The sequence below is a fragment of the Pelobates fuscus genome, chromosome 4, assembly GCF_036172605.1.
Source record: "Pelobates fuscus isolate aPelFus1 chromosome 4, aPelFus1.pri, whole genome shotgun sequence".
Classification (NCBI taxonomy): domain Eukaryota; kingdom Metazoa; phylum Chordata; class Amphibia; order Anura; family Pelobatidae; genus Pelobates; species Pelobates fuscus.
In genome coordinates, this window is record NC_086320.1 from 236,824,729 (window position 1) to 236,849,123 (window position 24,395).

The 24,395-nt window shown below is 40.2% G+C and overlaps 1 protein-coding gene across 30 annotated transcripts in view; it reads left to right on the forward strand.

The window, feature by feature from the left end:
* The window catches only part of CLASP2 (cytoplasmic linker associated protein 2), a 266,936-nt gene that overhangs the window by 1,477 nt on the left and 241,064 nt on the right, over positions 1-24,395 (forward strand). For all 30 annotated transcript variants that reach the window (XM_063451964.1, XM_063451965.1, XM_063451983.1 and 27 more), the window contains exons 2-5: positions 2,511-3,145; positions 16,901-16,979; positions 19,719-19,822; positions 22,291-22,382. In XM_063451964.1, the coding sequence (XP_063308034.1) occupies positions 2,933-3,145; positions 16,901-16,979; positions 19,719-19,822; positions 22,291-22,382 (488 nt within the window). In that variant the 5' untranslated portion in view covers positions 2,511-2,932. The remainder of the gene's footprint in view (positions 1-2,510; positions 3,146-16,900; positions 16,980-19,718; positions 19,823-22,290; positions 22,383-24,395) is intronic.

The following is a 24,395-nucleotide window of genomic DNA, read 5'->3' on the forward strand; positions in this document are numbered from 1 at the left end:
TTAAACAGAACTTGCAATAAAGAAAGCCTAAATAGGACTCTCTTTACAGGAAGTGTTCATGGAAGGCTGTGCAAGTCACATGCAGGGAGGTGTGACTAGGGTTCATAAACAAAGGGATTTAACTCCTAAATGGCAGAGGATTGAGCAGTGAGGCTGCAGGGGCATGTTCTATACACCAAAACTGCTTCATTAAGCTAAAGTTGTTCAGATGACTATAGTGTCCCTTTAAGTAACATTACAGCTTGCTGTAGTGGTTATGTTGTCTTGACTGTCTTAGTGCTGTCCCTTTTTTCATGCTGAACCATTAGGAATGGTTTGTCATAAACATGAGCTATTCCTACTGCCCAGTGATCTTTTACTCTGCTGCATTGATAAAGCTGAATTATTACCAGTTATCATTATCACTATTGTAAAAACTGGATAACATAGTTATTGATTTAGAGTGCTGTGGGCAGGTTATGCAGGTTTATTAAAACTGCCCCTGAACACATTAAGAGTAGATTAGGTAAGGGCTGTAGTCTTTTCTTTTTTTTTTTTTCCATATATTATTGCATTCCAATTGTATTTTGATAATATATATAATTCTATGTTAATATCGAAATACACTTAGAAATAAGGTACATATAAAATAGAATTCTAAGTATATGTTGGGCAACCAATCCTGCCAATGAAGCTGATCTGTGTCATGTGATCTCGTTATTACTGCGATCACATGACTCGGATTGACTGCAGGGCGACTGCTTGGATTGAAAGACCCTCCACAGCGATCAAGATAGGGGGACGTGCAAGTATTGCTCCTGGAGAGTGGGCTAGGTCGTTAGAGCTAACTATGCAACCTTAACTATGCTCTCCTTTTTGTAGGACAGCATCACACAGCCTAACGTCTTGAAGGAGCTAATATTGCTAATTCAAAATGTTAATTAGTGCATTAGCAATATACTTAGGTACCTGGAAATTGGTGCATTGTGACCATTAGTTTGGGTGGATATGCTCAGACAGTTTGACATAAAACCTCTGAGACAGAGGCACTCTTGCCCAGCAGCAGGCTGTGCTTCCTGCATCAGAATTGGAGAAAGTGGAATGTACAATTGGAAGGAAGAAGGGTGCTTCTTTTTGATGAAGTTATGTTGCCTGTATTGTTCCTAATTGAAGAATGTATGTGGAATCATGTATACTGATATCACATGGCATTGCTAACCATCTCAAAAGTATGCTCGGGTTGGATTTAAACCTTTAAATTGTACATGTCCTTAGCATATAAGTGGGGCTTCAGTGAAGATTTGTACCTGTACTTCTGTTAGCTGGGTATCCTCCCCAGACCTGCTAATAAGTTAAATGTGACTGGGCCACCGCTGCCATGGTTAAAAAATTGTTTTACTTACCTTTCTTCCCTTGCAGCAGTGGTCACTGGCATTCTGTGCTACCTATTTGGCTAAGATCATAGAGATAGATGGTCTTATCCAATCCAATGCTTCCCAATAGGGATGCATTGGGAGGCTAGTGCACATGTGTAGCAAAACTCTGCGCCAATCTGATGGACTGGGTGGGTGGGATGCATGGGACCCACAACATGTAATTGAGGATTGAGGATAGGCTATTTATTAGCATAGAATTGAACAGAAGTGTGTTTATTTTTACCTAAGAGAGCGTTCCTCGTTACATGAGGAGGGTCATCCGTATTAATAACCCCACTGCGCTGACAGGCCATAGTAGAAAGTCCAATTCCACTTCAGGACTCTTGTCTCGACTTTTCTTCACCAAGCATGGCAGAGATTGAAAAGTATCCTATTTTAATTGCAGTTAATAAAAGTATTTTCATGAAATATCTGTAGTTTTATAATTAATTTATGGAACACCCATCTGACTATCAATCAGGGGTGCTAAGGATAGTGGTAGGCATGCTCTACCTTAGACAAACCTCTTCAGCAACTTCATAGCCTCTACACGCATTTGGTTTTGGACACAACTGTTCAAGACCCCTATGTATGCATGTAGCTTTTACTGCTTTGCAAACAGAATAGCAATAAAGACCAAGAAGGTTGTTACCACTACGCTTGATTTTGTAACATTAATTTGTTATTGGATTGACTAGTTGGGAAACCAAAATATATTCTATGACAGGCCTTCTATGATAAGGGCTGAAAATCCATCTATTTCTCCATGCCTTCGCAGCTGCTTCTCGGTTGCTTTTTCATTCTTTTATGATACGGGAATGATGGGTGTGGTGAGACATCATATTTAATCAATCTGACTTGGTGTACAGGTCTGCAAATATGCTCTGAATGCATTGATGGGGTGCATTGATGAGATTGCTTACTATTTTTCCTATGGACACTAATAATTTCTGTAGTTTAGTGGTAGACAACTAGAAAATATGATGATACATGTTTTTATTAAAGTTTGTGTGTACGCATCATATTACATTATCATATATGTTGTGAAAACCGTGCTAAATTCTTTAACCCTCTAATATGCTTCTCTTCTTTTTTTTTTTGTTTTTAATAAATCAGGATGAGGAAAAATCAGAAGTAAGCCTGATAACTTGCATAAGAGGAGCAAACCTGGATACAGTTTGTACCTTTTCAACAATAATGGATGTACAGCTTTATAACATTTTGGCATTTTGAAGGAAGCAATGTGTGCTAGAGGAATAATTGAAATGGATATCCGTCTACTGAATTAAAGGAGAAAACTCAGTCAACCTTTTCTTTTCGATTCGTTTGCTTTTTCTTTTGGAATTTGCATTTTGTCGTCATTGCAGCTTACATATATACTGCAAAATTCTACTACTGGAGATTTATTTTTATGGCAATCAACACAAACTTGTCGAACATCAAAGTTATCACTCCTCTTGCAGATGTTGTTCTCAATACCTAGCTTTTAAACTTTTTAATTTAGTTCGCCATATTAGAAGTAGAGAATATTTGTTATCATGGATTGGGAAGAAGATGACCGAATTGTAGACTTGGAATTCTTCTATGCACAGGTGCAGCAAAAAGATGTTTCACGTAGGCTACAGGTTGGGCATCAGTTCTTAGAGTACCTGACAGACCACAGACACTCTGCTGATCTGGAGCAGGATTCTCAAAAGCTGGACAAAATTATTGATGAGATGGCCTCCTGGGTGAATAGCAGCAATTACAAGGTGAGCAAGGCACACTTCTTCTTTTTTTTTTTTTAGGTGGATGTGAAACACTATTGAATAAAAACATTTAAATTCACCTGTTACTTTTAACTTTTTTTTTTCCGCTGTAGTTGTTTTGGTGCCTGGTTCTCCCCTTTGTACGTAATCGAACCGTTTTAGATGTTTAGACTGGTTTCTTTATCCACAGGGAATGCCCCACACCTCCCTGCAGGGGATTTGCCTCTGGCAGACCCTATATAAGAAGTCAAACCATCCTAAAACTATTTTACTATACAATGAAGGGAAGTGCCAGGGTTCTCCTGGCGCCACAACAATGCTCTGTATTGGTTATGTTGCTTGGAGTGTTCCTTTAAAGCAGACCTGCACAACTAGGCAATAGGTAGTGGCCAAAATTAAATAGACTAAACTTCAGGTTTTATTAGCGCCTATCACACGCACACTAACAGACATACAGCTTCACACACAGACATGCAGACAGACATACAGATACACAACACACGCACAGACAAACACACTGACATACCGATATACACACACACTGTCACGGTGCGCGATCGGCACCTCAGTGTAATTGCACCCGAGCAGTGTGGTCACGCCGTCATGGTGCGTGATCGGCATCATGATGTGACCGCATCTGATCGGTGCGGTCACACTAATGGAGGGAGAGGTTACTCACCTTGCCTCCAGCACCTCTCATTCCTCACTGCTCCTAGGACAGCGTCCGGATCCAGCATTAGGAAGGACGCTGGCTGCTGCGTTACTAGTGACGTTGAACGTGCGTGCGGCGTCAGGTTTTCGCAGTGCACGCACTTTCTGGGGTCATGGGACCAAAATTAGAAAATAGCAGGGCTTACTTGGTTATTTAAACCCAAACGTGCAGCTGTTCAGTGCCCTGTCGTGGTTTCCATCCGGTTAGCTGAGAGCGCACTCCAGTTTATTTTGTCTGTGTTTGACTTAGTTCTGTGTGTTGGGCCACTGGTTTGTTCAGACACAGACACAGACACACACACACACACACCCCCTCCCCCCCTCTCCCCCCCCCCCCCCCGTTTCTTACCTTTTGGGTGCTGAGGGGGACTTCCCTTGTATCTAATCTGCAAACTGAGGATGTTGGGAGTTAGGTGCTGGCCTGTACCCCCTCCTCTTTGCTCCCTCTGTGCAACTCCAGTCTCTCCTGGCCTGGCCTCCTCCCACCTGGCTTTGGACTCCGCATCACTCCCTCCCAGGCTGCTGATAAGCAAGGGCCCAGTCGTGCTACTAAAGCCCAACAGCACCCGGCCGTGCCTATTGGGTGGCCCTAAGTGCATAGGTCATCCGATGGAGCTGCTAATTGAGCGGGCCCGGTGCAGCTCAGTGACTGCACCAGTGGTGGTTCTTCGCAGGCCATATGTTGTGCGGGCCTGCTTTAAAGATTTAACAAATGTCATTACAATCCAGTTTAGTCCAGGCAAACATTGCAAAAGATGAAGGGAAATCTAAACGCCGTTTTATTTCTCCTCGTGTCTATCTGGTTTCTCCATGTTGGCTGCCAGGTGCAAAAACAGAGCTTAAAGGACCACTGTAGTGCCGGGAAAACATACTAATTTTCCTGGCACTATAGTGCCCTGAGGGTGCCCCCACCCTCAGGGACCCCCTCCCGCCGGGCTCTGGGGAGAGTAAAGGGTTAAAACTTACCTTTATTCCAGCGCCGGGCGGGGAGCTCTCCTCCTCCTCTCCGCCTCCGATCCTCCCTTTCGGCTGAATGCGCATGCACGGCAAGAGCTGCGCGCGCATTCAGCCGGTCTCATTGGAAAGCATTTACAATGCTTTCCTATGGACGCTTGCGTGCTCTCACTGTGATTTTCACAGTGAGAATCACGCAAGCGCCTCTAGCGGCTGTCAGTGAGACAGCCACTAGAGGATTTGGAGGCTGGATTAACTCTATTATAAACATAGCAGTTTCTCTGGACATACCCCATTTGCAATACCTTGGGTTGTCTACTTTTGCAAATGGTATGCCATCATGGGGGTAATTCTTATTCCTGGGCTACCATACTGTCTCAAAGTCAACGTAAAAATGTGAAAAACATGTAACACGCTATATTTGACTCTGTAACTTCGCAAAACACCATAAAACCTGTACATAGGGGGTACTGTTTTACACGTGAGACATCGCTGAATACAAATATGTGTATTTTATTGCAGTAAAAGCAAACAGTATAATGACATTCACAGCTAGAATGTCACATAGAACTATTTCCCAATTTCCCAATTTCTTTATATTTTATTCATATTAAATTGTTTCATACCTATATATTGTTAAATGAAAGCCCTGTTTCCGCTGAATAAAATGATATATATTAAGTGTGGGTGCACATAATATGAAAGAGGCGAATTATGCCTGAACAGACATATAGCGCAAATTCCAGTTTTTGTTTACGTTTTGTTTTGATCACAACGTGTACATTTGGCTGCGTCCTTAAGGGGTTAAAGGGATTCTATAGTGTTAGGAATACAAATCTGTACTCACCCGATGTCCGTCGGCGCTCTGCCTCTTATGAAAACATTGAAAAGGGGAGCTACTGCACATGCACTGCAAGTGCAATAGGCTTTCCCCATAGTGCCCATGGCACTATTCTGTGAAGCTACAATGCCACATAAGAGACAAGGCTATTTCAGTTTCTATAGTTAGAATTTTCATAGATGGATTTGATGTACCTATGTTTCATTTTGGGGTATTATAGCAGTTTTGACTTTTCAAATAACCCCACAAAGGGCTTCCATTTGATAAAGCAGACAGCCAGGGGTATGTTATATGGCATATATTGGGCCTTAAAGGATCACTATAGTGTTAGGAAAACTAAGCGGTTTTACTGACACTATAGTGCCCCGAGGGTGCCCCCACCCTCAGGGTCCCCCTCCCGTGGCGCTGAAGGGGTTAAAACCCCTTCAGCCACTTACCTTATTCCAGCGCCGGGCTCCCTCAGCGCTGGTGACCTCTCCGTCGACGTCAGCGGAGCTGAATGCGAATGTACGTCAAGTGCCGCGTGCATTCAAGCTGTCAATAGGAAAGCATTTTTCAATGCTTTCCTATGGACGCTCTGCTGGATGGAGGCATAATATGGCTCCAGCGTCGCTGATGCACCTCTAGTGGCTGTCCGGAAGACAGCCAGTATAGGCTGGCTTAACCCTGCAATGTAAACATAGCAGTTTCTCTGAAACTGCTATGTTTGCATCTGCAGGGTTAAAACCTGAGGGACCTGGCACCCAGACCACTTCATTGAGCTGAAGTGGTCTGGGTGACTATAGTGTCCCTTTAACTTGTCACCATTTTTTCACCAATTTATGTTGAGGGGATAAATGCCATTTATACATACATGTTCCATTTTTGCTGAGTATTTCTTACACTTGATATGTGCCACTGTCAAAAAATCCCCGAAATTATGCTCAGTTACATCTTCTGAGTAAAACAACATACCCAATTTATGACCTAGATCAGGGGAAGGCAACCTTTTGGCACCCCAGATGTTATGGACTACATCCTCCGTAATGCTCTTACAGCTATAGTACTGGCAAAGCATTATGGGAGGTGTAGTCCAAAACATCTGGAGTGCCGAAGGTTGCCTATGCCTGACCTAGATACTATTTTGTGAAGTTACAGTGCTGTAAAAGAGACGTGACAAGTTCAGGTTTTTAAGTGTGAATTTTCATGGAGGGTTTTGATGTGTCAGTGTCCCACTTTGGAGCACTTTAGCAGGCTACATATTCCAACTACACCATAAAGGCATTTCTTAAAGACTACATCCCAGGGTATTTCAAAAGGCATATTTTGATCCTTTGCGTGGGATAATTTTTCCGCTAGCTTGTACCAAGTGTAGTGGTAATAAGCATTTTTTTCTGCCTTTTTTACACACACAGTGAGTTTGTACTGTATATTTTGTAAACCTTATGTGTGCTACGGCTGTATAATACTTCATATGTTGCTCAGCAATACCCCTGTATGTACATTTGCGATACAGCCAATTTAGTTTTTTTTTTTTTTTTTTTTTTTTCCAAACTTAGAATTTTTATGCTGTGTCCATGTCCTATTTTGGAGTATTTTAGCAGGCTACATATTCCAACTACCCCATAAAGGCATACCATTTCATAAAGAAGACATCCCAGGGTATTGCAAAAGGCATATTTTGAATCTTGGCATGGGATCATTTTTCCGCTAGCTTGTAACATGTGTAGTGGTAATAAGCATTTTTTTCCTGCCTTTTTGACACACAAAGTAAGTTTGCGGGGGGCGTGGCAAACAGCGTGCAGCACCAGACGTGTTAATGTGGAGCTCTAACACAGCCCCACGAAAAACCTGAAATCGCAACTGTTATCATTTACAAACGGAGAATATTTTATACTACCCCTCCCTCCCCCCAGACGACAGTATGGGGCGAAAACACAAAAAAGTCCCGCTGCCCGGAGGACTCCGGTTTGCCCAACATCAGGCTCTCTTTTGAGAGGCCTGCAGAGCGAATACCACCCAAGATGGCGCCCGAGGCGCAAAGTGTGGCAGAGATCTCTGAAGACTCCCACGAGGAGGAAGAATCAAATGCCTCAAACAGATCTAGTGGGGTATACAAAGAGTCAGTCGGATGAGGATGCGTCCCCATCCAATTAAAGGGGATATAAAAAGTCTGCTGCAGAAACTAAGACAGGCTAGATGCAGCTGCAGTGAGAGACAAGGCTTGAGATGGCCAGATGCAAGCAACACACAGCAAAGTGGAAAGCCTTACACACCAAATACAAAAGCTGAACAGAACAGTAGCTGTACTAGAATCCAGGCATAGGAGACGGAGAGGATTTATTCTCTTTTTCACACAGAGAGGATGATCGCTTCAAAGGTAGCACTGATCCCTCGCTGGTGGTGTCAGCGTTCAGAGTCCACAAGGTGGCTGTTGCCCCGGAGGGAGCACCCAGAGACACTATCATAGTCACTAGATATGTCACAGCACGGTCTACTATTTTGGCCAGATACAGAGCCCTGGGGTTGGTGCACTTCGAAAACTTCTCAGTGGCCCTGTACGCAGACCTCCCGTTCACAGTCTTAGCAGAGAGAAGACAGTTGGGCCCCAATTGCCAAGCGGCTGAGAGACCACTCGGTCAAGTATTGCTGGGGGATGGAAGGTTTTCTCATAGTCTCCAAAGGGGATACATCACTCACCTTAGCATCAGCCGACAACTCAACAAGTTTCCTCCAGAGGCTCGACCTTCGACAACCCCGACCCGGCCAGCAGTGACAGTTGCAGAATGACCCTATGGAGGGAGCTTTACGGTCTGGCTGCAGTTTAAGCCGTGAAGTCCAAGATATAATTTGCAGGCTTAACACCTCAGGGTTGAAGCGCTACAGCAGTGGCCTAATAACCTCTATTAAGGCCTACGTCTTCCTGTGGGCTCAGCACAACTCAGTCTTGTTACCATACATTACTTTATTCTATTATTATTTTTTTTTTATTTCACCGTTAAGTCTGTTCGGATCAAACCTGTTATGTGTTCGCCCTTATAGAGACGAGCGCTCAATAGCACAAGTAGCCCTGGACGCACAACAGATCGAAATTTTCATTCTCGTTAAAATACACATAGGCGTGACGTGCTCTACTGCAATATGATCTCATCCCACTTGTACCTTTTCTCATATTTTGTTATGATTGTATACCTTGTGTACTCAAATAAAATACAAATTGGGGAAAAGTGAGTTTGCACAGTATATTTTGCGAATATTATGTGTGCTATGGCTTTGCAATACTTAATCTGTTTCTCAGCTATGTTGTCGGAGTAAAACAACACCCCTGTATGTAACTCTGCCAGGTATATGTGGATGTTGAAGGGGCACATTTGTGATGCAGCCATTCAGTTCTTTTCTAACTTTTAACTTTTATGCTATGTCCATGTTCTATTTTGGAGTACTTTTAGATGGTTTGTTATTCAAACTACCCCACAAACGCATACCATTTTTGAAAGAATATACCTGGGGGTATTTTAAAAGGTGTGAACCTAAGCGTGTGATCATTTTTTCACTTGTTTGTTCCAGGTGTAGTGGTAGTGAGTATTTTGTACTTCTTAAAACTTGTTTTAAAAAAATAAAAAAATTCTTATTACATTTTTTAACTTTTTCAATTTTTCTTAAAACTCTTTCTACACTTTGAAAAAATGTTTAAACTTACCGTTAAACTGTAACTAGAAGTAAGCAGCACTAACCGTAAATTCTCCAATTTCCCATAACTCCCACCCACCCCAGCTTGCAAAATTATATAATTTTTTAATATTTAAATTAATTAAATAAATGTAACCCCGGAGGGTTAAAAAAAAATAAAATAAGTTAACCCTCTGGGGTAAAAAAATAAAATAAAAATAAAAAAATCAGATCACCGTATAATACTGTGATCTGTATTTAGTGATCAACTGTCAGGGAATGGGTTAATTTTTATTAGGTGTGGGTAAAGGAGGAGGGATTGTTTTCACTTTTTTTTTTTTTAATTAAACGTTCTTAAACCTTTTTTAAAAAAAACCTTTTTTACTGTTAACCCCTAGCTAGCCTAACACCAAATTCCCCACTAACTTCCACCCACCCCAGCAAGGTAAATATATAATTTTAAAATATTTAAATTAGTAAAATAAATTTAACCCTTGAGGGCTCAGTGATCAAATGGCAGTGAAGAGGTTAATTTTAATAAAGATGGTTGAAAGGGGGGTGGGATTTAACTTCAACTTTATTTTTATTTAATTTTTTACACAGGAAGATCAGCACTGATTGATCTCCCTGCATTTCACATGACCGCAGAAGAGCAGGGAGGCACAGCTGCAGGGATGGCGCAATTGAGTGCTCCCGGTCTGCCTTGGGTACCGAGGCAGAGGAGTGTTAACCCTGTGATTGCCGCGATCTGCGGTTAACTTTTTAGTAAATGATAGACCTTTTCCATCATGCATCTTTACCGGTAGGACAAGCATGACGGAAAATTTCCATCTTGCGTCGGGAAGGGTTTAATGTAGTGGTTCTGTAGTCTGTAGCCTGTACATGCAGACTTTTCAATGTAAACACAGACTTTTCAGTGTTTACATTGCTGTCTAGTAATACCACTAGTGGCAGTCACTCAAACAACCACTAAAGTACTTTGTATCTCAGTGCTACACAGTATGCAGTACCTACATTCAGCTCCTCCACATTCTCATGGAGGAGCTGGACGTTACCCATAGATATGCATTGATTCAATCCATTTCTATGAGTAAATGCTGATTGGCGCAGTGTTTTACAGCGCACGAGCAATAGCTTCTCAGTGCTTTCCTATGGGAAAGCATTGGATTGGCAGAGATCATCAATTGTGGTAATCTCAACCATAGAGACGGGGCCATGTACGGGAATAAAAGGAGTTGGGCACCTAAACACAGACAGATACATATACACACACACATACCAAGACAGACAGACAGACACACACTCACAAATACACAAACACATTATTATTTATTTTATTCCAATTCGATTCCACCCAGCCTCCCTACCTATGGGTGAGCTGGAGTGAATCAGTTTTCCCTGTGGTTTAGTGGGTGTTCTGGAGAGAAGCCGGCCGGTTGCGTGTATTGTTGGTGGTAAGGGACCTGTGATCTCCATGCGCTGCTTACTTGCGTGCTGCTTAGTGATGTTGGGGCCGAGATGACGTCATATTCTGGCTCAGGCAACACTAAGCGGTGCATGAGGGAGCAGAGCAGGGAGATCACAGCTCCCTCGCAGTCAGCTGCCAGAAGACACAGGCTCATAAATCCCAGGTGCGAGGAATGAATTCCAGGTTGCCGCAGAGATCTTGCGCTTGGAATTTGTCAAGCTCTGATTTACATTGCAGGACTAAAGGGAACAGGGACACTGCACCCAGACCACGTCAATGAGGTGAAGTGGTCGGAGTGCCTATAGAGTCCCTTTAATTTCCAAGATGTAAGACAAAGACTAGACAATTTGTCTAGTGGGCCAAGTTGAGGTTGATACAACTTGGCAAGGACCAGAGCTTCCACAATCCGTTTTTGTCAATTTCCAGCAGTTCATAGTGATGGGTGAGGGAAAAGCACCAAAGCATCTTACACACAGAGCAAGTTATTCTATGGAGGAACACAGTGTCTCTGGATCATACATAGATCTAAGCTGAGAGCATAACAGTGACTTATGAAATGACAGGCGTGGAATACTGACCCCACCAAAATATGTAAAGCTCTGTGTTTGTATGGCATACTACACCAGGGCTCGACAAATCCCAGGTGCCAGGTTGCCATTGCGCCTAGGAATTTTGCCTTGACGCCTGGGATATGTGAGCCTGGCGGTCGGAAGGCCGGCTGGGGAATTATGGTGGACAGCAAGTTGGGGGATTATGCAGGCCGGCGGCATGCTGGGGGGTCGTGGAGGCGGGCGGCTAGCTGTGCGACTCTAAGGCGGATGGTGAGGGAACTGTGATGTCCCTGCTCTACTCCACTTCCCTCACATTGCACGCCATTTAGTGAGACCTGGGCTGGAATATGATGTCCTATTCCTGCCCTGGTCTCATTAAGTGGCACGTGGGGGAGCAGAGCAGGGACATCTCCCTTGCCTCCCAGGAGCAATACGGACAGCTAGCCGCCAGCATCCACGATTCCCCAGCAGTTCGCCCGCCTGCACAATCCCCCAGCCGGTCGCCCACTGAACCCCGCAAGTATTGTCTGTCATAGTGTGAGTGTATGGTCTCTCTGTCATAGTGTCTGTGTTTGTCTGTCTGCCATGGTGTGTTTGAGTGTATGGGTCTGTCTGTCTGTCATGGTATACGTCTGTGTGTCTGTCTGTCATGGTGTGTGTGTGTGTGTTTCGGTTACCAGACCCATTCGCAAGGGAATAGTGTTTTTACTCCATGCTGGTCTCCCCTCGAATGTCCCTGCCTCCATTACTGAAATCATTAAGCTTTACTGATCTCAATCAATTCAATGTTTTCCCATAGAATTGGCTGCAAAACCGTGCACCAATCAGCATCTCCTCATAGAGATGCATTGAATTAATGCATCTCTATGGGGAACATTCAGAGCCTCCATGCAGAGTGTGGAGATGTTGAATGTAGGTGCTGCACACTGTGCAGCACTGACTCAGGAAGCACCTCTAGTGACCATCTGAGGGACTGAACTAGAGGTGTCACTAGGAAGCAATGTAAACACTGCCTTTTCTCTGAAAAGTCAGTGTTTACATTGAAAAGCCTTCAGGGACAGGCTATAGACACCAGAACAACTACATTAAGCTGTAGTGGTCCTGGTGACTATCGTGTCCCTTTAACCCCTTAAAACCGGAGGACGTACTATTACGCCCTATTCTAAGCATCTCTAAACGCCGCAGGGCGTAATAGTATGCCCTCCGTTTTGTTTTTTTTCTTACTTACCCGGTCGCCGGCGATCCTACGCCGGAGATCGCGCTTGGGGGGACTCACCTGGGATTCCAGGGAGTCCCCCGCGGCAGATCCTTTCTCCTGCGCCCCCCCCGGCCATGTGAGAGTGAGGTCCTTGCGAGGACCTCACAATCAAATGGCCGGGTTAGCTGGCTGCTGCATTGCAAGCAGGGGGACCACTACATTAGTCCCCCTGCTGGCTGGAAATAAAATAAAATGAAAGTTAAAATAAGTGTAAATTTTATTATATATATATATATATATATATATATATATATATATATATATATATATACACACACAATGTTAAACAAAAATCTGCACACCAGTCAAGCCATAAGACTTGCTTTTCCCACAGAAATCCCAAATCTACAGTGATGTTACAACCGCAAAGGATTCTGGGTGGGCATATGCAAATTAGTTTAACAATAATCAAATTTTTGCCTCATTCCATTTTAAACATGGATTCCTTTTAATCTGTGTTTGCAGTATACAACTGCTTGGAACACAATTTAGGAAAAGATGCAAAACCAGTGAACCACTCATGGACAGCTGTTTCGTTGTTAATGCAACTCTTCAGCATGAGGTTGGTTACTGGTTTGCTTATTGAGGCTTGGTAGTGCTGTCTAGGTGTCTATATACTGTCTAGGTGTATTTTACTATTAATATATATATATATATATATATATATATATATATATATATATATATATATATATATATCTCTATATCTCAAATTACACGTAGACTGATACTGATTAAATATATATAATTATTGTTATATATATATATTTATATATAATATAAAAAAAATTTAAATATGTTAAAAAATAATTAAAAATAAATAATTAAAAAATATATAGATGTGTTATTTCGTTCTAACTGTATTGTGATATTAATAAAAATATATTTATATCAAAATACACGTAGAACGAAATAATATATATATATCTATATACATAAATATATACGTATAAGTCACTATATATATATATATATCTATATTAATTCTACATATATATTTATGTAATATTTTTACATAATTAGGTATCTTAATTAATTACAATTAGCGGGAACTGCCTGACAACCCATGCCGAAAGTAAAGGGAATTTAATTTGCTAGCACTATATTTAACCCTATAACTTTCCAAGACACCAAAACACATAAAACCTGTACATGGGGGGTACTGTTTTACTCGGGAGACTTCGCTGAACACAAGTGTTTCAAAACCGTAAAATGTATTGCAACAATGATATCGCCAGTAAAAGTGACGGTTTTTGCATTTTTCACGCACAAACAGCACTTACACAGACAATATTATTGCTGTGATACTTTTTACTGTTTTGAAACACACATATTTGTGTTCAGCGAAGTCTACCGAGTACAACAGTACCCCTCATGTCCAGGTGTTATGTTGTTTTCAAAAGTTACAGCGTCAAATATAAGGCTTGTTTCATCTTTTTCACATTAAAATTCGCCAGATTGGTTACGTTGCCTTTGAGACCCTATGGTAGCCCAAGAATGAAAATTACCCCTATGATGAAACATAAAATATTTAGGTATAAAACATAATTTAATATGAATAAAATATAAATAAATGGGAGAAAATAAGAATTTAAAAAAATGTTTAGTTCTACGTGACATTCTAACTGTGAATGTCATATTACTGTTTGATTTTACTGCAATGAAATACACATTTGTATTCAGCGATGTCTCACGTGTAAAACAGTACTCCCTATGAACAGGTTTTATGGTGTTTTGGGAAGTTACAGGGTCAAATATAGCATGTTACATTTTTTTATTTTTTCACATTGAAATTCGCCAGATTGGTTACGTTGCCTTTGAGACCGTATTGTAGCCCAAGAATGAAAATTACCCCTATGATGGCATACCATTTGCAATAGTAGACAACCTAAGGTATTGTAAATGGGGTATGTCCAGTCTTTTTTAGTAGCCACTTAGTCACAAACACTGGCCAAAATTGGCGTTTTTTGCATTTTTCACACACAAACAAATACTAACGCTAACTTTGGCCATTGTTTGTGACCAAGTGGCTACTAATCAAGACTGGACATACCCCATTTGCAATACCTTGGGTTGTCTACTATTGCAAATGGTATGCCATTATGGGTGTAAATTTTATTTCTGGGTTACTATACAGTCTCAAAGGCAACGTAACCAATCAGGCGAATTTCAATTTCAAATGTAACGTGCTATATTTGACCCTGTAACTTCCCAAAACACCATAAAACCTGTACATAGGGGGTACTGTTTTACACATGAGACTTTGCTGAATACAAATATGTGTATTTTATTGCAGTAAAAGCGAACAGTATTATGACATTGCCAGTTAAAATGTCATGTAGAACTAAAAAAATAACATTTCTTATTTTTTCCCATTTTTTTTTCATATTAAATTGTTTCGTAGCTAAATATTTGATATTAAATGAAAGCCCTGTTACCCCTGAATAAAATGATATATAATAAGGGTGGGTGCATTTAATATGAAAGAGGTGAATTACGGTTTTACAGTCATGTAGCGCAAATGCCAGGTTTTGTTTATGTTTTGTTTTGTTCACAACGTGTACATTTGGCTCAGCCCTTAAGGGGTTAAGATTTATATTTTTGCCGTTAAATATAAAGCTATGTAAGTTTAAAAAAAAAAAAAAAAAAAATGGCTCCTAACTTTTTTTGATGGCTCCTAGAATCAGAGCAAATTTGTCAAGCCCTGTGCTACACTGTAAGCATTTTTTTTTTTTTTTATTTGCTTTATTGTAGGATTCAGATCCAGAGTGGATAATATTATTGTTTCACTTGTGGTATATTGAAAGACATATTATATTGTGCACATACACCTACACTGATTTATTTTTATATTATTGTTTTGTTTGTTGTGTGGAAAGACACAACTATAAGTGTGGAGTTTTTGCTCTATTATTCAGCACTTGATTCACCTTCACACATTTGTTTTATCGTTTTTTTTTTTTGTTTTGCAGTTTTTAATAGAATGCATTAATATATTTCTGTGGGTGATTTAATGCTTGCTCTTGGTAAGGAAATTCTCCAAGCACCAAAGCCACTACAACATGTAGTGGTTACCGTACAACGATTGCTGTGGTTAGCACTCATTGTAAGTAGTCAAGCTGTTTGGCTTATCAACTGGGGTCTGCCGTAGGCCATTCCCTTCCTCCTCGAGAGCCAGGAGTTTGAGCTTAAAGGACCACTATAGGCACCCAGACCACTTCAGCTCAATGAAGTGGTCTGGGTGCCAGGTCCATCTAGGGTTAACCCTGAAGCTGTAAACATAGCAGTTTCAGCAAAACTGCTATGTTTACATTAGGGTTAATCCAGCCTCTAGTGGCTGTCTCACTGACAGCCGCTAAAGGCACTTCCACGCTTCTCACTGTGATTTTCACAGTGAGAAGACTCTGCCGTCCATAGGATAGCATTGAGAAATGCTTTCCTATGTACTGATTGAATGCGCGCACCGCTCTTGCCGCGCATGTGCATTCGACGGTTGCCGTCAGAAGAGGGAGGAGAGTCCCCAGCGCCGAGGGAGCCCGGCGCTGGAGAAAGGTAAGTGTTTAACCCCTTCAGCCCGGCGGGAGAGGGGCCATAAGGGTGGGGGGGACCTATTAACACTATAGTGCCAGGAAAACGAGTTTGTTTTCCTGGCACTATAGTGGTCCTTTAAGAGCTTCCGTTAGCTCACTTAGTTAAGTCCTGCAATGCTGGTCAAGCTCTTAGGCTACGAACGTCAGCTGATCGTCAATGTCCAAAGCACTGCCTGACTTTGCTCTGAACTGAGAGCTTCCGACTGATGTGGAGGTTTAGAACAGCGCCCTTCAGACTCAAGGTAAGGTGGTTTAAAATGGTCTAAACCAGTCTGACTACATACATTGGGGGGTGAGGGGCACCAGGGCACTCCATTCACCAAAAGCCCTACAGAGTGCTTGGAGTGTACATTTAACAGCTTACTCATGTAAATAACTAAATTGGTCTATATTATTTCATTACATTGATACAAATGTAGACTTGCCTAGGAAGCTACGCCCCAAGGATGTAAAATTTCTACCTCCCACTATTTTACTAAATTTTCTTCTTTAACCTAGACTACCATTGAAGCTGGCAGATTTTATTTTCTGATGAACAGATGGTTATTGCATAACATTAGTAAAACCAGAGAAATTATATCACACAATGAAAAACCGTTTAGTAGCAAGCAACTATGTTTAGCAAAATCACCTTACAGAGTGTTAACTAAAATTAACACTGCATTTCTTAAGAGTTTGCTCTTTGAATTGTGTTGGCTTTCCATATTAATATGCTTCTTCTCTTATCTGTTTTGTAGGTGACATTGCTTGGATTAGATGTTCTTAGTGCCTTAACGGACAGGTTAATAGAACGTTTCCGAACCTACTTGGTAACTGGTAAGTTGGCTATATTTAGCTTGTTGATGTGTTTTATGTGGCTGCTGTTTGTAATTTTGTTTACAATCAATAAACGTGCCAATTTCAACAGAAATCGTCACTTTTTAATTAGGGCAAGTACACTGCTCTGGCTGTCAGACAGCAAGGGAGGATTTCTTTGACTTCCATTAACTCTACAGAGCTATAGGAAGTGGCAAGCTTTCTGTGAGAGAGAGCGTACCTTCCTTCCACCCTTCTTGATGAACGGTATTACAGCTCATTGAACAGAATAGAAAAGCTGAGCTTGGATGTGCCCATGCTCATGGCTCCAGGGCAGGAGCTTTTCAATGAGAAGCCTCTGATTGGAGTATTCCATGGCATAGAGTGAAAGTCTGTGCTGGGAAAAATGAGCGGGTTTGCAAAGGCTGCATACAGCATTTTTGCAGCTTTTGCAAGCTTTTTTATTTTTTTTTTATTTCTCCATATATAACACCTAAGAAAACGTGAAAACAACACAGGCAAAAAGATTAATAAAATGTACTTGATTGTTGCTTGTTTCTTTTTGTAGACTAAGTATGCCCATTAATATTATTCCCAGTGTGCTCATTGTGATATTGTTGTTGTAATTTTTATGCCGCTAAGCAGCTCAGGTCTTCATTTAATTATTTTTAATAAACTTTTCAAATTATCCTAGCAAATTGTTAAAAATATTTTATAACAGAATGCACCATTAAAGCCCAAGGGAATTATGGTAGATAAAACATTTGAATTTTATTTCTAATGGATTGTGATAATCTGAAAAGTGTATACAAAAGATAATGATCGAGGCGTACGTCTGCATCTTTGTCTAAAAATAAACAAATAACATATGCTGTTACATGCCTCTCTGGCAGCTGAAAGCTCTGAGTGGTGCAGGGCTGAAGTCTTGGACTGAGAGTGATCCGCTGATACTCTCAGCTATTGAGCTAGCCCTGCACTTCAGGGCTTAGCTCTCGAGAGCTAATGGAAGTTCCTAGCAGTAGCCTCCTATATTCAGAATGCGTGAAAAAAGGCAGGTGATGCCCAACAGACCACATGTAAGAAGTGAAACCATTGGCATTGTTATGGTGCTTGGCGTTTTCCTTTTAATGTATGTTGCTAAAGTAAAAGTTAGCTAATATGGATATCTAAAAGTAGGAAAAACAGACAGACTGAAATAAATATGTAATATTAGGATTTCATAAACATTAGATATATAGCAGTTATATGCAGTACAGTTTTTATTGAGTTCCTTTTGTATGTCTAACCTTTAGCCCACTGCAGACATTTGAAAAGATTGTATGGAGGTTGTGCTTCTTTAACCCCTTAAGGACACATGACATGTGTAACATGTCATGATTCCCTTTTATTCCAGAAGTTTGGTCCTTAAGGGGTTAAAACGGTTTCCACACATACTAAATAACTAGCGGAGTATGGTCCTTCAATAAGTGTTTTAACCCTTTAATGACCCGTGATGGAATTATTCTGTCATGGCATTCTTTCCCTAAAGGACTCATGATGAAATAATTTTGCCATGCAGAATTTTACCACCATGGGATGTTTCCAGCCTTAGGTTTAGAGTTGGCTTTAGGATTATGTTTTGGGTTATAGTTTGGACTAAGATTACGATGGGGATTAGGATTAGGGCAAGCGAGTGTATCCCTCCACTGAAATAAACAAGGTCATTTTTCTGCTTGGTTTAAAATTAGAGATGGGATTGAGATGTAAGATTTGTATGTAACAAATAAAATTAAAATAACAATACCACAAACTTTGAAAAAAATTTGAAATATTGACATCTCAATAAAGCTCAAAATATATCATATGAGAGTGCCCATGGTGTCCACATTGGCAAATTATATGCTTTAATTGAGTAATGGCTTCTAAAATGACACCAAATGCTCCTTTGACCCATCTTAAATTTGCCATCTGTTAAAAAAAAAAAAAAAAAAAAAAAAATTGCTCAGGGTATATTATGCATTTTTAAAAAATCTTGACAAAGGTATGCAAAAGGGGTTATTCTGCACTTTGAAAACATAGGTGAGCATGATTTAGTGATTTGTATTGCAGTAGCACACATCACATTTACCAAATAAACCGCTAAATTGCAATGTTCATGTCAAAAATGTAAAAATAAAATAATCTAAAAAACTTTGAAAGCAATTGGTGCTAGACTTGGTGTACAATAAGGCTCACAATATACCATATAACATATCCTTTGATGTCTACTTTCACAAATGGTATGCATTTATGGGGTAATTTGAACTGTCAAACTCCTTTTAATTCCCCCCAATGAGACACAGGCCCATCAAATCCATATATCAGAATTGTAGCTCTAAACACTGAACTAGTCAGGTCTCTTATATGGCACTGTAATAATATACACCGTATTAGATACTTTCACAAATGATAGGCCTTTGTGGGGCAGTTTGAACAGCAAACTGCTATAGTGCCCCAGAATGAAACATTAGGCCAATCAAATCCATTTATCAAAATTCTAACTGTAAACACTGAAATAGTCATGTGTCATATTATATGGCACTGTAACTTCCAAGAATAGTGACAAAGGTATACATCAGTATTGTTGTACGTAAAAGATGTAGCTGAACACAATATGGGATTTCTGAGAAAATGATTTAATTCTACTTTATCTGCGGAGATGAAATAGAAAAGCTTTTCTAAATGTTGGAAATTAAACAGTTGAAAAAAGTCACATTTATGCCTTTCACTTCCAAATTCCAGTTATTCCTGTTCTAGTAGATAGACTTGGGGATGCCAAAGACCAGACCAGAGACCAAGCTCAAAATCTTATATTGAAATTGATGGACCAAACTGCTCCACCAATAGTAAGAGTTTTTCCTTATTTACTATGCTACTTTTAATGGTTATTTTTTCCTCATTTTCTTTATATATTTTTTTCTCATTATATACTCCATAAAAATTATTAGATAACAATCATTTGTTTAATTCTTTGTATTATAGCAATAGTCTATTTTTCAGTATATTTCACGAATATGCAATCATTATTTTAATCAAACTGCACTATTAAATAATACTTTTCTGATTATTTTTTCTTTATTGATTTAAACTCCTTTTGTTGTTGCCGCAGATTTAAATTGTTTATGTTAATGCTAAGGGCACTGGGAACTTCTACATGCTTAATAATTTTCTCAGCAAAATTGTACATTTCCAAATTAAATTGTTTCCTTTCATTCATGTAAATACATTTTTTTGAATTAAACTGGTTCTGTCACCTCAAACTTACCTTTCTCCTTTCCCTTCTCTTCCTCTTTCACAATCTGTTCTTTATTTCTGACCTATCTCTTTTAAAGGGATTCTCCAGTGCCAGGAAAACATATTGGTTTTCCTGGCACTGCAGGACCCTGTTATGCCTTTCTCCTTCCCACCCCCCATCCCTTGTTGCTGAAGGGGTTAAAACCCCTTCAGTGACTTACCGGAGTCCAGCGCCGATGTCCCTCTGCGCTGGGTCAGGCTCCGCCTACTCTCCTACCTTGCCGACTTCAGCCGGCGGGGGAGACCTAATGCACAAACACGGCAATGGCCGAGCACGCGCATTAGACCTCCCCATAGGAAAGCATTATACAATGCTTTCCTTGTATTATACAATGCTTTCCTATGGGGATTTCGGCGATGCTGGAGGTCCTCACATAGCGCGAGGACGTCCAGCGTCGCTGAAAACACTTTTCGTGTTCTATGAACATGGAAGTCCCTATAGTGGCTGTCTTGTAGACAGCCACTAGAGGAAGACTTAACCCTGCAATTTAAATATTGCAGTTTATGAAAACTGCAATAATTACACTTTCAGGGCTAAGGGTAGTGGGAGTTGGCACCCAGACCACTCCAATGGGCAGAAGTGATCTGGGTGCCTGGAGTATCCCTTTAAGCATAAGACAAAGTAGGGATTACTTTGTTTTATGTATTTTCTTGCACTTGGCAATCTTGACAAAGGGTGGAGCTTAAGCTCCACCTGCCTGTCACAATTATCAAGCATAGAAAAAATACATAAGACAAAGTAGTCCTTAATTTTATTTAATATAATAGACATTGTCAGTTTGTCCCACACGCTTAGCCACCTTCCTGTATTGAATAATAGAGGGAATGTGTGTCTATAGGACTCTTTTGATCTATTTATAGAAATAACACTTGCTTATAGCAGCTACCACATCAAAAATAGGGACTCTCTCCCCTATAGAACAATATATAAAGCAAGTGTACACACAGTGTAGGAGAATATTGAAATAATAAAAACCACCACTAGTGTATATGTGGAGCGCTAGAAATATATGGACTTACCCCTATGGGTTAACACAATTTGAAATGCATGTACACTAGTACATTACATGTACACTATATACACTAGTGGTGTTTTTTATTATTTCAATATTCTCCTTCACTGTGTGTATACTTGCTTTATACCTTCCTGTATTGAATGCTGTGAAGACATTTGTTTGCCTCCACTGGCAATACATGGAATACGCACTTCACCAATGCGGATTCCCCGCCTCTTTCCTGAAGGCAATCATGGCACTGTACTCCTCCTCGTCTACTAGAGTCTTAAACTCTGGCTTCCTCTCTGGCAAATTTTTGGATAACCAACGGTATGAGACAGAAATGCTCTCTTATTTTTTATTTTAGAACTAGAGCCCTTAGTACACCTTATCAAGGACACATTCACTGTTCTCTGTATCATGACTCCATCAGTTGAACATAAAATTGCGTGATTTGCAGACTACATTCTATTATTTCTCACAAACCCGGTGCCATGTTTACTAAACCTTTTGGAAGCATATGGGAGGATTAGCTATTACAAAAATAACAATAAAACTGAAGCTACCAGATAGGTAATCTCATATGTGACACACAATCATGGCGAGAAGCATGTTTTTTTAAAAATAAAACAACCAAAAAAACAAAGTGGTTAGTTTAATTACAAAACTAAGAGGGGGGCCTCTAACCCGCCCGTACTGGTACCCAGCAAATCAACTAGACAGGAAGTATTCCGCTACCCCTAGTTTGTACTTCTAACAGACCTTACCCTACATTGGAAACACTGACCCCTTTTCCTCAGTAGCATTGCTATCACACACTTTTTTTTTTCTTGCTTGTTTTGTCACGTGTGGCCACTTTTTGCGAGTAATACCCATTGTATATTGCTTCTTTGGTGTCATGGATATTCTATGGAACATGTACTTGCTTTCAGATGTATATGTCATTGCATGTGTTATCCAATTGAAAACAATATTTAGTAAAAAAAAAAAAGAGAGGGGATAAATAATGTTATTGTTCTTTACAGTGTGTCTGGGAGAGGCTTGCTGCGGGTTTTAAACACAAAAACTTTCGGTGTAGAGAAGGAGTTTGCCTCTGTCTTATTTCAACTTTAAATAAGTAAGTTTTTGTGAAGTTTACACACACCTAATCCATTTTTTTTTATTTTCAGTGTAAAAGAGGTTACTTTTATTAATTTTATGTGGATTTACATGTTTTCTTTTTTTTCCTTTTCTTTAATCATAAAATAGCCTGTTCACTATTCAGTGATTATTTGTAACTTACAAAGTTGTGCAAGTCTCTCTCTACTGCACCTAGTTACACCAGGGAACATTAGATGTACTTTTATTGTGTAGCAGCCACTAGGGCCATGCAGAGAGCCCTTCAGCAGCGCTCTTTGCATGGTCCTGAAAGTAGAGGGGGGCAGCAAGGAGGCGGTCTGTCAGCTTGGTGTGCTTGACACCAGGTTGACATGTCCCCTTAAGTGGGTGGACACATCCATTATTGGTGCCACCAGTGACGCAAGTTGCATCACTGACAGTGCCCCCTAGAATGTCCACTCACCCATCGTGATTACATACCTCCCAATGTTGAGAGGTATGGTTGCGTGAAGGGATAAAGTTGATGGACTGGATTTTCTCAATTTAAAATGTAATTCATCCTAAAACGTTACTTGGGATTTTAGATGTCTATCCAAAAAAGAATAAAAAGCCAAATTTTACTCATATTGGAAAATGTTGATAATTCGTCCAGTTTAGTTTTTTGTCAAATTTTGTCATCTTTTCAGATCATTCATAAAGGCATTTTTGATAAAAGAAGCTGAATTTCACTGACAAACATGAATTTGGCATTGGTACAAATGAAAGAGTAACTGTCACGCCATGTAACAGTGTGCTGTTCCTTCACTTCAGTAAATGCTATATGATAGTTAGGAATTTTCATCATATCGCAAATAAAGTAGGTACAAAAAAAATAAAAATAACCTGCACTCAGGCACCTAACAGAGAATGTTTGTATGCACAGGTGTGCGCTCAGTATTTTTTCTACCTTTTCTTCATGTGCTGTGTGTGCTGCAAAGCAGGGTGGCTCAGTTACATGTGATAGAAAAATAAGAAAAGGGTCAGCGCTAATAAAATTGAAGTAAGATAGGCAGCGGCCCAACAGAAGGTATCCCTCAAACCATCTGAGGAGAGAACATGTAACACAAAGAAATACAGGAAAAGGGCTGCCCCAATAGTTATAAAGGCATTTTTTTTTTTTTTTTTAGAAAATAAGCTGAATTTAACTTCCAAACATATAAATTTGGCAATGGTACAAATGAAAGAGTAACTGTCACTCCATGTAACTGACAGTGTATTGTTCCATCACCTCAGTAAATGTATTGGGACTAAAGTTCTGATGGAGTAACTGAAGGTAATGTCCGATAATATTGAGGTCTCACTCAGAAGTAAGTATCTCTATAAGGTGCCTGTTTTTGGGAGTAGCGTCCTCAATGTCCCTAGTGGTCCAACCGTCTCCCTTACCTGCAAGACAAAAATAAGGAGACCCAATGGTGCAGTATATAAAAGCCAATATGGGTAAAATAAACAAATATGTACAATCAACTCACATTTAAAAGAGCTATAGTCAACTCTGGTGTGAAGGGTGTATTCCTGCTTTAAAGGATATGTGATGGGAGTCCTCCAGAGGGATGGTATCCAACACTCAGGAGAGGGAAATATAAAAGACAGCCAATAGTGCTCTCAGTAGAATAAAATATGCAGTAAACATAAATAAAAATGTAATCACAAATGAGGTGCAGGCAAACTGCACTGTGATGTCAGCGTTGGTGGTATGATCCCCACCTTGGGTATACTTGGAGTCACACTAAGGTAAAAGGAAGCCAGGTAAAAAATTCTAAATAAAAAAGTGTATTAAAAAGATGATTGGTACAAAATTGTAACCAAAAAGTATTTTATAAAAAAACAAAAAAAAAAACACAATCAAAATAACCATAACGCGTTTCACCACTAGGGCTTTATCAAATGGTGGCCAAGAATGTAAGTGTGACAGATTTCTCCCATCTGGTTTGTTATGACATGGGTGGTTAGTGGGGAAGAACGGGAGACCTGGTTTTCAGGGGTCTCCCCCTTT